We start from the raw sequence: 17,071 nt of genomic DNA, 5'->3' as shown, positions 1-17,071 counted from the left end.
CTCATTTTAAATAACTGGTAGTTGCAAAATCTGAACATTATAAACTTATCGACCGAATGTTAATTTTCATAAATACAGGTCGGACTCGATTATCCGGGGATTTCAAAAATCTCACCCCGGATAATCGAATCAAACTTTTTTTGCGTTATTTTATGAATTTAAATTTCATTCGTGGAGAAAATGGAAACAAAATGGTCAGGTTCAATTTTCCTATTATGGTATATGTAGATGTACCTATTTCGGCCCTAGTCGATTTTTCAAACTTTCAGGGTGTGATTTGTATTTTCAGTTGGTTTTCATTTATTATTCATATTGGTAACGAGTTAACGGTATGTATCAGTTGTTTATAGCTATTTGTGTAAGAATTCCAAGATAAACTTTTTAATAAGGCGTCGCTTTTGCAATGCAGGTCAAACTCGATTACCCGGGGCTTCGATTTTCCAAAGTAAATGATTCGATTACTCGAATTCCAGAAAAAATAAAGTTAGTAAGTAAACTGGGGGTCGTCTGTTTCTTGGCTCCAGTTTAATTTACGTGGTGGTGTTACATATCATAGCTAACATGTCCTTTAACCCTCATTCTAGTTAGAAGAGTGCGTGTTGCGCCCCCACAGATCCTTGTCCTTGTAGCACCAATATCGTACCGGATTGTCAGATAATAACAACGCGTGTAGTCTTCGCAAACTCTCCCACTCATACTTATCACTAGCGAAGGACTGCCAGGTTACGTAGATGATGGGTTCCCGGCCGCCTCAGCGAGAATTACTGCTGGCGACCTCTTTACATAGCCTATCCATCTTTGCCTGAGCTACACAAGAATTGAAATCACCTCCAGTGACGGCCTGGTCTCTTTTCAGAATCACGTTAACCATTTCTTAACCTTTTTTTCTACCCAAAACTCTTTTTCCTTAGAACTGTTAGCGACAAGAAACACGAAAAACCTGGTTTAATATAGATAGGTGCTTCTTTTGCAGTGCTAGAAGTTGCTCAATATTTATGTTCCGCTCTAGTCCAGTGGCACGAAAAGGTAATTGAGGGAAATCTAAATTGGAAAATTTTAGCAGTTTTCAATAATGTTGTCAGGCTAAGAAAATATTCCAAAATTTCATTTTCACCATTAACAGAAACTATCCCTGGCAGCACTGCTTCAGCGGAACCCAATCAGATTGGTTGTAATAACTTCTGTTCTACTGATAATATTTATAACTTTTAGTGCTCAAATAAAAGATCTTAGTCGCTTATTAGCCTTACTTGTCATTGTGTAAACCAAAAGTTATAATCATTTTGAGACGTGGTTGTTTATCAACAAGAAGGGCACGAGGGGGTTAAAGATACCATTGGAATTCTGAGCAGGAATCAACTGTTGAAGGAGATAATGGGAGAAGAGCATTGTGTCAAAATCCACTGGAACTTAGAGCAGAATATTTACACCGGATTTCAATGAAAATAGGACCACGATTCTATCAGTACTTGGAATAAATCATAATCTTCAGCGAAATTCTATCTAGAGAAGGATTCCATCAGACATTTAAGAAGCTTTTCGCTAGAATCCTGCATCAAAATTCAGAGAAAACCCAAAGAAATACGGATAAATATTCAATCGAAATTCTGAAATAGATTCCATTGGAATGCTAAGAAAACTTCGATCAGAATCCTGGAAAGCATCATTATCCCAAAAGATAGCCAGAAACCAACCGAGCAATGTAGGTATAATGACATTTTATGTGGCCTGCAGTAACCGATATGTGTATTACGATAAAAATGAACTCTTAGTGTAAAATTAAAAAGTTACATATCTGGCAACACTGGTGTATCTTTGAAAAAAATATCTTGCTGATTAATTCTAATGCAAACAGTACCAGAGCTATAATCCGAAAAACAACAATTTTTTAAACAATTTGTTAAAATTAAGACTGTTCCAATGGATTGAGGGAGGGGCTGTTCAAACGTCACAACAATTTAGGTTATTATATATTGACTCTAAATGAATAATTTCTTCAAAACTGGTTCCGATCCATGAAGGTCGATTACAAGTTTTGGTTTTTTAGGGCATTTTGCGCTGAATAACCCGTATATAAACTATTTTTGGCGTAGGTCAAAATTAGAGAGGAGGTTAATCCTAAACCCCTCAATTATCCGAAAAACTAGAATTGACTGCAATAATCGAATTAGCACTATAATAAGACTTTATAGTTGAAATTTGATTTTTTTTTTCAAAACACCCGGATAATCGAATCATTTTCCCCGGATAATCGAATCACGGATAATCGAATCCCCATATAATCGAATCCCCGGATAATCGAGTCCGACCTGTATTATTTGTGAATTGCATCAGCAATTGTGCCAATTTTGCGATTTTTTTTTTTTTGTTATTACTTATCAACTGTATTTATTATATATCCTCTCTACTGCAACGAAAAATATTTAAAAAGTTTTCAAAAATGCCTTGCAAACTGCATTTGGTTTTTTACCCCGGAATATATATCAATTTCATTTTCTTCTAAATGTTTTAAAACTAATGCAGGAGTTGTTTCATCAAGAATTGGTTAGAAACGACCTTCATATTGAACATCATATGAGCTTGACACCAAATGGCCAGTTCCTGGGAGCGTTCCCAAAAATGTGCATACGTGAGCGTTCTATGGACATGCCCTGGTTACATCAGAATTGCTCATTTACTTCAACAAATCATGACAAATCGTCGATTTTGAGAGTAAAAAAAATCATCGCATGGATTTTAAGTACAAATTTGCCCATTTCTGACCAGTGCGGGAATTCCGAAATTTGGTTCCCAGTACCCAACATAATATTTTTGGATTAAATTTTGAACATCAGCTCGATGATGTACCGAGGAATGTAATTAACAAATATGATGTCATCTAGATACATGCAGACACATAATGACCGGTTGCTGGGACTCCGGAACATGGTTCCCAGGACCGAAGTTAATTTTTTTGGATTTTCATATCATGCATGTATTTCAAAAATCTTCTACTCGATGATCTACGAAAAATTCAGTCACAGTAGAAGTTATCCGAAGGCATGCAGGCATTCAACGGCCGGTTCCGGGTATTACGGTTTCCGGTTCCCATAATACATTTTGAAAGCCCTGATTAAGTAGCGAATCCCGAAATATCAACCGAAGAACCTATTAAGAATCATATAATATGATGATGATAGCCGAACACACGTGGACCGGTTTTAGGTATTCAACAATTATGATCTCCGGGCCGACGGATGATTTTTAATATTTATGTACGAGTAGGTGCTTTTTCATATTTGGTCTAAAAACGAAACTAATTCTATTGTTCCAACAGAATTTGCGGTCGATCTCTTTTTGTACATAATAATTGTAACATTTTATTATACATAATGGTCAAGAACAATCAGGATTGCTTAGCTTCACAACAGTTATTAGTGTTGCCACCTCTAGTGAGGCTTTCATCCGAAGATTTCCACTGACCTAGGATAGGATTCAAAAAACCTGAGTATATGCTGAAATCAGACACGAATATGAATCAAAGCGAATTTTTGACAATTTAAAGAAGTTTAATCGGTTATTATTACCTACTGAAATTTAACTTTATAAACTTTTTCATTCCATCTGTAATTCGTCATGGTATCAATTTAGCACTGGTTGAAAAACTTCCAAATTGACATTCACCGTTGAGTGTTTTGTATTAGCAAAGCATAATGCGTACCACTGCTCTGTTCCGTTCACATTAAGTTTTGTGAACACACATTTTTCGCGTTAGTGAACAGTTTTGTTGGTTTAGATGGGTGTAGAATTTCACTTCCCCGGCTAACCGAAAAGAATTCAAGAGCACCAACCACTTTCGCTGTAGTGGATAAGCCGAACGTGCATTGCCCTCTGCCACAGCGGAAGAGAAAACACTGCAGTGTCTTCTAGATTTATTTGTGGATTATTCGCCGCGAGGGAGGGACGTTTCATGAGGGAGGTTCCAACAAAGAAGTCAATCTCTCCTTACTGAGTTTAGAACCGCTGCAGAAGCAGGCAGCATAATACAAGAAGAATTCGCTTGAAATAAATACATTCAGTGCTATAAAAATTTAAAAATGTGTCATCTCACCGGACCCAGAAAAATTGAGATGAAACTCGGGGGCATGGAGATCATTCCCAAAAACCGGAGTCTCCGGGTTAAAGCTGAAGTGTTTCAATGACTGATGCTCAGTATTCTAATATATTGTTGTATCGTGTTAAAAGTATGTGACATTGTATTCTAGAATCACGCTTCGACCGTCTATATCATTATCATTAACAGAGAGAAGCAAGGTCATCTGTAATTCATGTTTAAAATCTGTAATAAATTAACGACCATTTCTGTCTTTGTTCATTCTAGTGTGCATTGGTACGATCCAACCAAGAATCCAACTCAATAGTATGGTATCCGTATCCATGTGAATAACCAGAATTGAAGCATTATAGAGCAGAATTGGAAACATTCATCTTCAATATCCAGTGACGCTACCGAAAATCATGAAGCTGCCCATCCATTTATTGCAGGTTTTAAATTGTCTCCGAATATTGCGCAAAGCGATCGTGCAAGAACGAACTAGGCCCTGTTTTATAAGCTTTACCAACTTTTGAAAACATTTCCCAGATATTTGGAGAAATTAATATTATTGTGCAATGTTCAATTGAATGAATAACACGGATTTTTAAATGAATATTTTTTCTATTCATCACCTGTCACATCAGGTTAATTTTCAGCCATCAAAAAAGCTTCGATTATATTACAGAGTGAATACATTTGCCACGCAATCGTGGTAAGATTTTTTCAATCTTCCGCCGTACAAAGAGCGCTGTAGATTCCCTAGTAACAACTGGGCTTTTATGGTAGTTTTTAGTCACTTATAAAACATAAATTGCACTTGCAGCATACTATAAAACTTCAATTGTTATTTGCGTTATTAGGCCTGCTCACGCTTGTAAGAAAGAGAAGAGAAACTCTGGCTATTATTCGTCGCCATAGGCGGCTTTAGCCTTTTTAGAATTTAGAAAATTTAGAAAATTAAATTAAATTAAAAAAAATAAATTAATATTTACGGAATCTTGAATTTCAATTTTGAAAACAAATACTGATAATTATATTGTCTTTCGAATTCAGTTCAAGTTAAATTTTCCGTTCAGAATTCGATGAATACTCTGATCGGGTTTAACAATGCAAAACAGTATTTTTCAGTAGTGCTAGTGTCAACGAGCAATCTTACGGCTTTGGCGATTGTATTTGTACGATGTAGATTGAAAGTGCGCACCATGGGAAAAAATTATAACTTAGCATTTCGCAATGCGACACTAGCTAAAGAATGTGCAACTTCAAATCATCAATGTAAACTAGTTTATATACACGACTATGGCAGCAGCCTTGAATAGTAGCCTTAACGGTAATGTTCCTGTAGTGCTTCCTTGTGGAATAGATTTGTTGCCAAATTTTCAAGATTATTTGTTTAGATAAGAAGAAACGTAAAAGTCGAGGTGTTCATGTAGAACTCTTCTATTTACACAATTTTAATTTGTTCAATCACATCAAGAAGATTTAAATTGTAGTATGAAATACTAATTATTAAGAACTTAGAGATTGAAAATTGACGAAATTTGTGTATGTATAAATAATTAATTCGAAAATTTCCGAAAAATAAGAGAGATTCTTGAAATGTCGGTCAGATAAAACATTTCCGGAATTTTGTTCTGTTATATAATTTTGGATCATTTAGACCTATTTTGCGTAACGGGCAAATTTGGCCAATGCCAGCGCCAGGGACGCCACATTGAAATCTGTGTTTCGGCCAAAAAAAATCTTTTTACCATCTGTGATGACTAAAACAGGAAAAAAGCTGTGAAAATCTGTAATAAATTTCCAAAAAATCTATGAATAATCACAATATTTCCAAAAATCTGAGAAATTTTTATCAAAATGCCAAAAATCTGTCATCTGTGAAAAAGAATCTGTGATCAAAAATTGTGAAACAAAATCTGTGACATTACAGAAAAATCTGTGAATATGGTAACCCTGGCCAGCGCATAGACGTTAATAATTGTTTTGGCTTTTGCCAATTAATTTGTATCAATCAGGTATTTTTGTAGTTCCTGGATTATACCGAATCAGACATTCCGGAAATAAGTCGGTATTCAAAATTAACAATTCACTCTGCTCTAGATCGTTCTGATGAGGTTTGTGCACATCAAAAGCATAGCATAGCCGTGACTCCTGCTCCTGCAGTTGGAGTAGTCTAAAATATAGCCCTACTTCAGAACATCGTCCGGGGTGGTTGACTTTAACCCTTGTGAAGGCAAGCTAAAATCCTAACATTAAAGGGCAAGCCGGGCCTCTAAGGCCCGTCTAAATTCAAGCTCCTTTTTTGCCGTTCTCATATAGAAAGGTTATGCAATCGGTCGAAATTTCGACTTTTTAACCGAGACCCGCAGGGCCAAATCTCTTATACCATTCGACTCAGTTCATCGAGATCGTAAAATGTCTGTATGTGTGTGTATGTATGTATGTATGTATGGATGTATGTATGTGGCAAACAATCTCACCGATTTTTCTCTGAGGTAGCTGGACCGATTTGTACAAATTTAGTCTCAAATGAAAGGTGCAGCCTTCCCATCGGTCGCTATTGATTTTTTTTTATTGATCCGACTTTTGGTTCTGGAGTTAGGTGTTGAAGAGTACAATCACACAGCAAATTTCCATAGAAACTGATACCACCATGATGTCCAAATGATGCAATATATATTAAAATATGTGCAACATTACTTGGCTTTGCATGTCTAGATCATTAATGACCCACCGAGGGTACTTCGACCACATTGGCCAGCTATGGCGGTTCTTGATGCCCCGGGGGAACTTACCAAGTTCCTAAGATAATGTCATACCTATCTCTCAGCGAATTCTTTTCCGATTTTTACAAACTTGGTTTCAAATGAAAGGTACAGCATTCCCATTGGCTGCTGTTGAATTTCTAATTGATCCGACTTCCGGTTCCGGAATTACAGGATGATGAGTACGAACACGCAGTAAATCCCGATTTCAGCGTATAAGGCGATGAATGTAAAAAGCTCAATTTTTTTCCAAAAGGGTAGTACTCGGAAGATCACGTCGACTGTCGATTGGTTCTAAGCTCCATTTCGTTTGAACACGACCAATAAATGTTTCTGGGTTGCTATCAATTTCTTCTGATGCATAACCGGAGTACATATTCATATTTTTCTACATCAGATTCATCATCGGAAGCAATATCATTCACATCTTCTTCCTCGCTTTGCAAATCAATTTCGGAATCGTCTGCTGTTGAATTTGCTCGAATTTCTTCCATTACTTCAGATTCTTTGAGACGATTGAAAACATGGGCATATCGTCTTATAGCCATTTCAATTTTTTGTTGTTTTTAGATCCTACAATTTGAATTATTACGAAAACTATAACAGAAAGAATAGACAACAAATAGACAATAACGACAGAGTTAGGTTATGTTGTATCCAAATAATTGTCAAGTAGACCACAGTGAGTGAAATAAAAGTATTTACCCAAAAAAATATGACACACGTCATTATCGTATGCTATTTCTACATTTCTTATAAAAGAAATGTATAGAATTCGCTTAAACTTTCAAGATTTTTTTCTTAAAAGAAAAGGTAAAAAGATAAAATCAATCAAAACATGAAAAAATTCCTGCTAATATGACGATGAACTCATCCAAATGTTTTTTTCAGATAAATATTAATGTATAAAACCCGTGGTATTCCTAGTAGTAGTAGTAGCCTAGTATTGCATGCACACCGGGCCTGCCAGACCCGGCTTGCCTTTTTGTGCATGTAAAAAATTCAAACATAGCTGCGCATCACTCCATAGATGAAAATTTCACAATTCTTTATTTTTGTTATAGATTTCAAAGCTACTTATCAAAATTTCCATGCCCAAGCTTATACTGCATACACATTTTTTTGTAACTAAAAAATTGTAACGTACCGGGCCTCTTAGACCCGGTTGCCTTTTTGAGGGTTAAAGAATGTCCTGTTCGGCCATCTGTTCGTGAAGTAGAATATTTGATGGAGGTCATATTTATCTCTAGTAGTAGTAATATCGTTCCAGAGTTTGGACAAGACAGAAGGTTTTACTATACGTATAATGACCTCATCGTCGGGTACGATGGTGTTAGGGTCAAGATTTCCTACCTACGATAAATACCTATCAAATTCAGATCTTCATGACAAGTTCTGCAAACAGACGACACACATTAGTATTTTAATTGGGCTCAACTCCAAATCAAAAAGTTGATGTTGATTGTATTATATATTTTTCCGTTTTTTTGGGAGATTCCTTCGCCGAATTTCTGCCATTTTCCTGACATTTTATCGTTTGAAGTGAATACTACCTGTCAAAGACCAAAATAAATTTGTTTGGTTGATTTTCATAGATCAAAAACTATGATGTTCCCAAACCAACACAGAAAAAATTACATTTTCTGCCAAACCACGATAAGACAACAGAGCCTACAAAACAATTTGCGATGACTTACGTCTTTTAAAAATTGAGGTACTTGAGAAAGTATTATTCATGAGAATACGAAATATTCTACTTCAAAAGGAAGATTTGTTTTTTCAAAGAGATTATTTGCGTTCTATTAAATTAATTTGAGTGATGTTTGCAAGAAACTTGAATAAATTCCTTTGAGATTAGTTTTTCTTATAAAATTATTTCGGTTAAATTCTCATTACATCAATGAAAGTTTTGCGCATGCTTTTAGGGAAGTGTCGCCCACCAAAATTACACCAACCCAACAGTTTTCAACTTTACGGTTACTCAATCCGGAATGTCTGTTCAGGCAGCAACAAGTGCTCATTCAATTACAACTTTGCCTAATATCCCGAAATCATACATCCTACACTCTCAGCGAAGCAGCAAATGCTAAACAAATCAAATACACAATCAAAGTCCTTGATAAGAACATCCGACCTTTAGCAAGAAGACAGCGACTGGACATATATGAAAAAGTGGGCTAACGCAGACTGAACGAGCCACAAGTGGCAGTAGGCGATGCTTCATATCAGTTCATTAAGGTGAAGATATGTGTAAGCCAGGAACGCACGCTTGTTGCTAGGCACTGAGTCGCTTGTTTACATTGAGAAAAATGGAATTCCAAGTGCAAATTCAAGCACACAAATGAGAGTTTTCGGACAGTTTCCTTCGGTTATCTATACAGTGGCAGAAAATTTGAAGTGTTGTTAGTAAACGATTAAAGTTTCGCGGGTGTTTTTGCTGTGGTGTGTGATTAAAGTACATTTGAAAAAGTGCAATGAAAATGAGAAGAAGAAAAATAAGAGTGTTTCGAAAAGAAACCACAAGTGAAGAGGGGTGATATTTTCGCACAAAATAAGAACTACAGATTGCATTCCGTTAAAAACTCGGGTTGATTGTATAGGGAAATGTTCTAGCTTCTTCAAGTAGCAGTTTCGTGGCACACCGGAAGGTTAGTGTATTGAAAAACGTATTTTTTATATTTGCTCATGTCAGATACATGGTTAGTCAGGGGAGAGGGGTGTGTGTAGCGTAGGAGCTATGTTGTGGCTCGCTTGTATAATGTCCTTAATAAGCAGATCCACACAGCAAGCATAGCACGAACACCTGCACAAATCGTAGATGGAGTTGCAGAATTGAGCATATCCATTGTCATATCAGACTTCGCCACGATCGACAATGACATAGACCCGCTCAACTCCAAACACCTGGCCACGTCCTTACAAGCGTTTTTATTTCACAATAGTCCTATCATCCGCTCACGGAAAAGGCCCGGAACCGAAAGAGTCTTCAGAGATGACGGATATATCAAAAGGGGAAAAACGTGAGCTGTGGATTACATAATTCTGCTAAAATTTAGTAATGTTATTTAAAAAAGCAAAGAAAATATTAGAAACGATATCGCCGGTGTCCAAAATGTGAAATTTGTCCCTGCCTAAAGGCTTTTGATGCCACTTCTTAGGGATGAACGTTGTCGATTCGTTGAGTAACTGCACAAAACACTAGAGGTTTTTTATTCCGTTCATTATACACGATTGGCTTTGAATGAGTTGCACTGCTTATATCTATACATTCGAGTTATTCTGATGTTTCACGGAGAAAGCAATTTTGACCAAACTTCACCAAAGAAAGGTAGTGATTAGGCATCTTTCGATTGGTGAAAATGTAAAATAGCCAATTGTGGAATGTTATTCATTGAAGGGCTCATTTTGGTTTAATACATCTGCGTTAAGTAGTTACAAAAATGTTCCCGTCATGCAGAAATACTTAAAACAAGTAGAACAGTTTTCGAGTTAGAGTGAAAAAGTGGATTTCACCTTTAAAGAAAAAGTACGTTTTGTCAAATCCATATATCTTCTGTTATAGCGCATCAATATGAGATATAATTATGTTAAATTAAAGGTAAATGCATGTACTTTCGGTCGTCTGAACATTTTGTTTTTATTCGACAAATAGTTCAGCGTTATTTAAGAGTTTGTTGAATTTTTTTATTTTTTTCTCATTTTTTTAAAGAAAATTGAGCGTTTGGTCAAGATGTTGGGCTAAATAAAGCTATTCTAAAAATTATATATAGCCTGCTAATAACCAATGAAAATAAGCACTTTTTAGTTTAAATTAGATGAAAATTGTGAAAGTTATTGAACTGTCCCAAACCGATTTTTTACTAAACGTACTTTTTATTTCAAAGGTGAAATTATTTTTTTAGCTTAACTAAATTTGTTGGACTTCAGTTTCTGATTTAGCACACGATTTTACATTGAAAATGACCACCTGGCTTACTGAGTTCAGAAATGCTGTAAACTAGTGTAATTATTGCGGATTGCAGATTTAACATATGGAAATCATACTACTTGAAATAATTACACAAACACAAATAACAGAAAACGAAAACAACCCCATACACGTTACGGAGTATGAAAAATTCAACCAGTCCAGCTTCTTAATTTTGATTTGGGAAAATGCATAGTTCACTACTCAAGCAACGCTCCGTAACAACGTAGATCAGATTGCCGTGTGTTAATTCTGTCAGCATCCTGCTAACTGTGGATTACGTTCTGCGGATGAATTTAAGAGAAATGTATGCAAATGTGGGAAAATATTTTTATTTTTTTTTCGTTTGAAATTTTCTCTATATTTGGCAAACTTTTTAATGCTGCCAGCCATTTGCTTTAGGAGTTCACATATGTTGTGTGAACTGTTTGGATTTAGTGTCTAACTGGCGCCAATTTGGTGTTAGTTGTGCCCTCATGCGCAAATTGGTTCATAATTTTTTTCCTCTGGGAAAAATATATGCTGCATTCCCAATACTGTCGAGTAATCTACGCATAAATAAAGAGATCTATAAAAGGAAGAAGTATGGATTGTCATCTCTGAAAGGATTCGAAAATTATTATGGTATTGCATCATAAGCTTTAAACAACATGAAGAACGAATGATGTGTGTCATCAGATGACACGGCAGTGAACGAACAGGTCAATATTAAAAATACCATTTTCATGTACCACTTTGATAATATTCTTAAACAATAAGCATGGTAAAATTTCCTACATTCAACTTACAGTGCAGGAATGAAATTTCATAAATAATTTTGGAAGTTTTTCTTTCCTTTTGGATATGAGTAAATATCAGTCCCAATTTTAGAAAGTTATTGAGTCCTGTCAAAAAATTCAGATCATATCCATAAAATAGTTGTTTCAGATACTTTCCCCAAACTGATGATCCTGTCTAAGTACAACTTCTTATATGGGAAAAGATTCAGAGACGAAATCATAAAAATTCATACTGACCCCCAACAAATGTGAAAAAATATAAACTCACCCTTCTCGTAGCTAGTCTGTCGCTCCTGCTGCCGAGCGTTGTCGGCGGCCACCTTCAGCAGCCCCTGGATGTTCCGCAGGAGCGTTTCCGTCGACGAGTGCGTCGGATCCTGGGCCGTCGGAACATTTCCCACGGCCACAGCGGCTGCCGTGGCCGCCAGGCTGGAGTAGTTTAGTGCCTGCTGGCGGCTTTCCATTTCCTGCGAAACCGGAACCGTTGCCGGCACAGGTGATGAAATGTCCCTCTCGCAATCGCTGATGTCTGATGTGGTTGAGGATCAACGGTGTAGGAATGTAGCAATGGAGAACGAGAAAGCAACGGACACGATAATGGCACACATTCATATGTTTTCACTGTTCTTTCGATGGGGGATATATAGTATTGGGGTAGGATCGGCCGGGATCAGCGGCAGACATGAGAGATGATCATTGACCTTTGGCTGTTGCTGCTTACCTTCTTCCTTCTCGTTCGGTTCCTCGGTGTCCGATATGTTGGCTTCGCTGATATTTTCGTCCTCTTCGTGCACCGAGGGTTCGGGTGAGTTTTGATTGCTACGCTCACTGGGGGCGCCACCGCTGGTCTGGTCACCACCGGACTTGGACAGGTTCAGCACCGGACTGGCCCCGTTTGGTGATTCGGGAAGAGGAGCTGGAACAGAAAGCGTTAAAAACTTATTCTCAGCGATCACAACAAAAAGGTTAAATTTTAACAAACGTACCACCGCTCTGGGAACTCAGGTCTCGTGGCTTCTGTTCTAAACTGACAGTGCGATCCTCGCCTCGTTCCTCACGCAATCGTTCCAAATGCTTGACAATGTCCTCGTAAGCAGCTCTGTTTCGGGGTTACAAGAATCGTTATTGTTTTTGAAACATTTTGTCGCAATAGGGAAATTAGTTTTTACCTAGCGATAGCTTCCATGCCGGGAATATTCTGCCCCTTGATGATGGACCCATCTGGTCGCGGGATACCATGCGGGTTCACGCCAGGGCTCATCAGGGGGTGACCACCGCCGGGATGCGGGTTCATCTGCATGAACGGAATGTGGTTGAGGTGCGTCGGGGGTGCGTTGTAGCCATTCGCCAGCAGTGGTGACTTATCCAACCGCGGAAGATCTGTAATGGCAGTGAGCCATGAGGCTGCAAACCGTTGTAACGAATGAAATGCTTACTTGAGAAATGTCACAAGCATTTGTTTTTTCTATTGATTCTACTCTGGTAACTTGTGGTGTTTCTCAAATAATTGCTTTGAATGTAATACGACTGGAACAGACTGGCATTGCAATATACCTATGTATGGCGCATGAATCGATTTAACTGGAACCAATGATTTGCTGGGTATAATCACACAACCCACGAGAAATAATGGCAACTAGTCATTAAACTAAATTTGTTCCAACGTCCTAGTAGGCCGTTTTTTCATACAACCAACAATTGCAGTGCTCACAGTGGAACTATATGGGAACAAAAAGCACGCCGAGACTGTGAAATTACACCTCTTTCAAAGTTAATGGATTACTACCCCGAAAAATCCTCAAAAAAAAACATAAATGAGAAAATCAAACAACGTCGTCAGCAGTGTGCAGTCACCGTGGAGTATCGGCTCAGATAAGGCACATCGACCGCTCGCCCGTCAGCCAGATTATGTTGCATCGCGTGAAATTCAAATCGATTCGGGCGCCGCCTCCTACACATTCATCAAAATCCACCAGCCTGCTGCTGCCAGTATCGGTAACTATTGGTACCGCTGACTGGCTGACAGCGAGAGTGAGGGAATGATCTCTATAAAGCTGTCAGTCTCGAGTTGGTAGTATTTCAGACCCGTACGCAAGCTATTGTCTATAATATTTATGCGTGCCATACTTATAATTTGCATAATCGTAAATGCGGTTGGATTCTGAGCAAATCGTTCATCGAGACTGGCGGGGATCCGCCGGGGGACGGGTCGTTATCAAAAATAACGCTCAACGGCGCTGGTTATCCCGAGTCCCGAAGAAGGTATTTATGCTAATCGCGTCAAATAAATGGCAGGTCTGCTGCAATCTCGGCCCCGCGGCCTGCTGGCATCTGCGGCGGGGGAAAGATTCCTAAATTCTAAACTACGGCCCCAGACCGCCATACGCCAGACCAGACGGCCGACTGACCGAAATGCATCACAGGGGCGCACATTCCAGTGAAAATTCATATTGATCAAAAATGCATAAAAGAGCTCCGACCAGGAAGATCCACAACTACTACTATAGAGATTGCGCTTTTTTTAAACATGGAAATTAAAGTTGGGGAGAAAAAAATGTTGGGGGAATTTCGAAGATGTTCCCGAGAGGGGCGATCGAATCAATAGGTAGAGGAGTATAATAATAAATAACAGCTGAAATCGTTTAAAATGATTATATGGAAGAGAAATGTGGTTCAGCAGTCCGTGGCGTGGCGATAAGATACGAGAAAGAAAATCGACGGAAAGTGAAAAAGTGTGTTTGCGTAAACGGCTTTGTATCGAAATGGTTGATCAGTACTAAGTTTTTTGGAATATTTACAATTCATTATGCGTGAGGTATTTTTTGTAATACTAATACAGAATCTTTTAAAACATAACAGGGTTTTAGAAAACATTAAGCTTTGTTGACATTACTCTTCCCATTATCATGATCCTAAAATATAGAAACTCAGTAGAATCATTGTCACTAATGCCATCTAGTGGACGGTTCCGTATACTTCTTTGTATTGACGTATTGACGCCTTCGAACACTCAATAATCTTAATCCCAGGATTCTAATAGCATTGTTATCCTCTCTTGATTGATATCCTTCGCAGAATTGGGGTGAAATCCTGTTTAGGATTTTGTTTGAATCTTAGCAGGTTTTTGAAGTAAAGTTTCTTAGGGTTTTTATGGAATCATTCCTAACAAGAGGGTTGCCAGTATTTTTCATAGAACATCTGGCCGTTCACCTAAAAATCTTCAAGGGAAGATTTTAGAAAGTGACTCAAGTGCGGGCAAACTTTCGTCATATCCTGTACACATTCTGCGTGGGTTTTTCCTAGGCGTTCCCGAAGGGAAGGCTCGAAGTATTTCCCGTGCAAATATACTGAAGAATGCCTAGCGGCTCGTACTTTCATAAAATCCTTTTGCTTGCTTGTTTTCTGTTGAGTCTGATTCTTACATATCTTTTGTAATTTCGAAAGCGTCTTAGAAAGTGAGGGAGCGCAAACTCCCGTAACGTAATCAATGGAAGTGCTGTTATAAAACCTAAGCAAGTTGTTCCTAGATTTGAAAATTTGAGATCCAACCAGGAATCCCATTTATCTTCTATGACATTGTGGGTTAGAATCGCTTTGCTTTCAAAATCGACTGATAACTTTCGTCTTTACAGTTCGAAAATGTTTGAAGCAGTTGACTATTAAATGTCCTTGTAGCAATCGTATCCGTCGGTGAAATGCTTATAGATCGTAGTATCATTGATTCTTTATTCTTGATAATCTGCATTCTGTGATGCTTGTAACACTAGCCACGCAATTGTCCTGTGCGCCAAAAATCGGCTGTGATACCTGTTTAAACAGAAGACGAATATTCCACAAAGAGATTTTAGTACCATGGCTTTGCTTTACCTTGGCAGGGTACCGAAGGCTTAGTGATATCTTGGAATACCTATTCCCACCGCGGACAATTGTAGGAAACGGCAACTCCCACGACGTAGCATACTACTGGAAAAGAAACATTTGAAATTCTGGATCGTGAACACCTGAAACAAAGTTTGAGATATCCACTGTGATAACGTGTTTGACACGGATCGAATAGATATTAACGAGAATGGAATTATCACCGTTTCATTCGAGCTCAATTACCTTCCTTCAGTTTGCTTCAAAAACCAATTGCTATTCCGTATATTCTTGGAGACAGTTCTATGAAGGACCACCACTCGGTGAAGTCTTCAAAGCAGTTTTCGTACTTCCTGGGAAAAATACTGAAGTATCTGAGCACTTCAATGTTGAATGCGGATCGGAATTGCATTCGTATAATGTCCCGGTTTATTCCCAACAACTTCGTGTTGGATACAGCATGTTGGAGTTGTAGAAAACAATCACTGCGTTTGTAGTAACAGTTATTACAACATCGAGCATGTTGGTTGGTCATGCGCTTGGTATCGTGACGCTAGTTAATGAGGTAAAGAAAAAAAACATTCAGAAAAGAACGAGTTCAGGAAGACCATTTCAATCAGGTTATACCGTGATGCAACAATCTCCTTTACATCTCTCTTGTTAAGCTTTCTTTAAAATATTTGAAAATCAAAATTCATTTCTCTTTTCTCTCGTTTCAATAATTCTAAGAAGACTCTGTACGTCAGCCACTGTTCCAAGTTAATTATTTCTAGTAAAAAATCCAAGAAAACCCAATCGAAAGAGCCAGGCAGCCAGTTGACCTCACCGTTTTTCGATTTGCATATTACTTATGACGTATTCTCTGGCTGCTTATCACACTAAACAGGTATTTTGGTTATTTACATACACCAAAAGTTAGCTTTCACGAAAAAGATGATATTTTGGCACCAAATTGCGAAAAGTTTGCTTAACCAAACCGTTAGTATTGATCGAAAACTCTATTCTTGTTTTAAGAGTACTAAAAGCGATTCTTTCTTTATTTGAAAAATCTAATGTTCGGCCACATGGTGGCGCCAATGAGTAAAACTAAGGTAATACGCCTATCTGTAAAATGGTAAGAGGTTGCGCAATCTAATGTTCAGCTATTGGAGACACTTCGTTGATGACTTGTCTAGAAAAGCATCAATAAGTACTTTTTGTACCACAACCGGAAGAGTACGGAATCGCGACGTGGTAGGCACAAGCTCTCGAATCGTGGGATTTTTAATTTTATCAGAAAGTTGGCCCAGATTCTACGAAGATCCCACAACTAACGTTTTCTACCGACTCACCCCTGACAATGATGAAATTTCTGGTAAACTCCTACTATGTCACAAGAATGCTCCAGGTCCGAACAGAATTAAAATCAACTTAATAAAAAATCTACCTGAGCTTGCGAAAAAACGTGTTTCATTCAACAGGTTTTTTGAACCGAATATTGTCTCGTGTGACTGAAGACAAGTGAAAGTCATCACTATTTCAAAACCGGAGAACAACCATCGATTATAATTAGTAACTCAACTAAAATTGTTGGAGAAAATTGGGTTGAGGCAAACGGCTTGTTATTAGATAACCCCTTTACGCA

At 37.9% G+C, this 17,071-nt stretch overlaps 1 protein-coding gene across 7 annotated transcripts in view; it reads right to left on the bottom strand.

Moving 5' to 3' along the window:
- The window catches only part of LOC131686181 (dachshund homolog 2), a 189,258-nt gene that overhangs the window by 40,111 nt on the left and 132,076 nt on the right, over positions 1-17,071 (bottom strand). For 6 of the 7 annotated variants that reach the window (XM_058970399.1, XM_058970400.1, XM_058970402.1 and 3 more), the window contains 4 exons: positions 12,759-12,993; positions 12,576-12,688; positions 12,311-12,505; positions 11,858-12,118 (listed from right to left, as the gene is read on the bottom strand). In XM_058970399.1, coding sequence (XP_058826382.1) covers positions 11,858-12,118; positions 12,311-12,505; positions 12,576-12,688; positions 12,759-12,993 — 804 coding nt within the window. The remainder of the gene's footprint in view (positions 1-11,857; positions 12,119-12,310; positions 12,506-12,575; positions 12,689-12,758; positions 12,994-17,071) is intronic. The other variant, XM_058970401.1, reaches the window with a different exon arrangement.

The sequence above is a fragment of the Topomyia yanbarensis genome, chromosome 2 (genome assembly GCF_030247195.1).
Source record: "Topomyia yanbarensis strain Yona2022 chromosome 2, ASM3024719v1, whole genome shotgun sequence".
Classification (NCBI taxonomy): Eukaryota; Metazoa; Arthropoda; class Insecta; order Diptera; family Culicidae; genus Topomyia; species Topomyia yanbarensis.
Note: the sequence above shows the minus strand (reverse complement) of the source record. Positions and strands in the feature narration are given on the sequence as shown.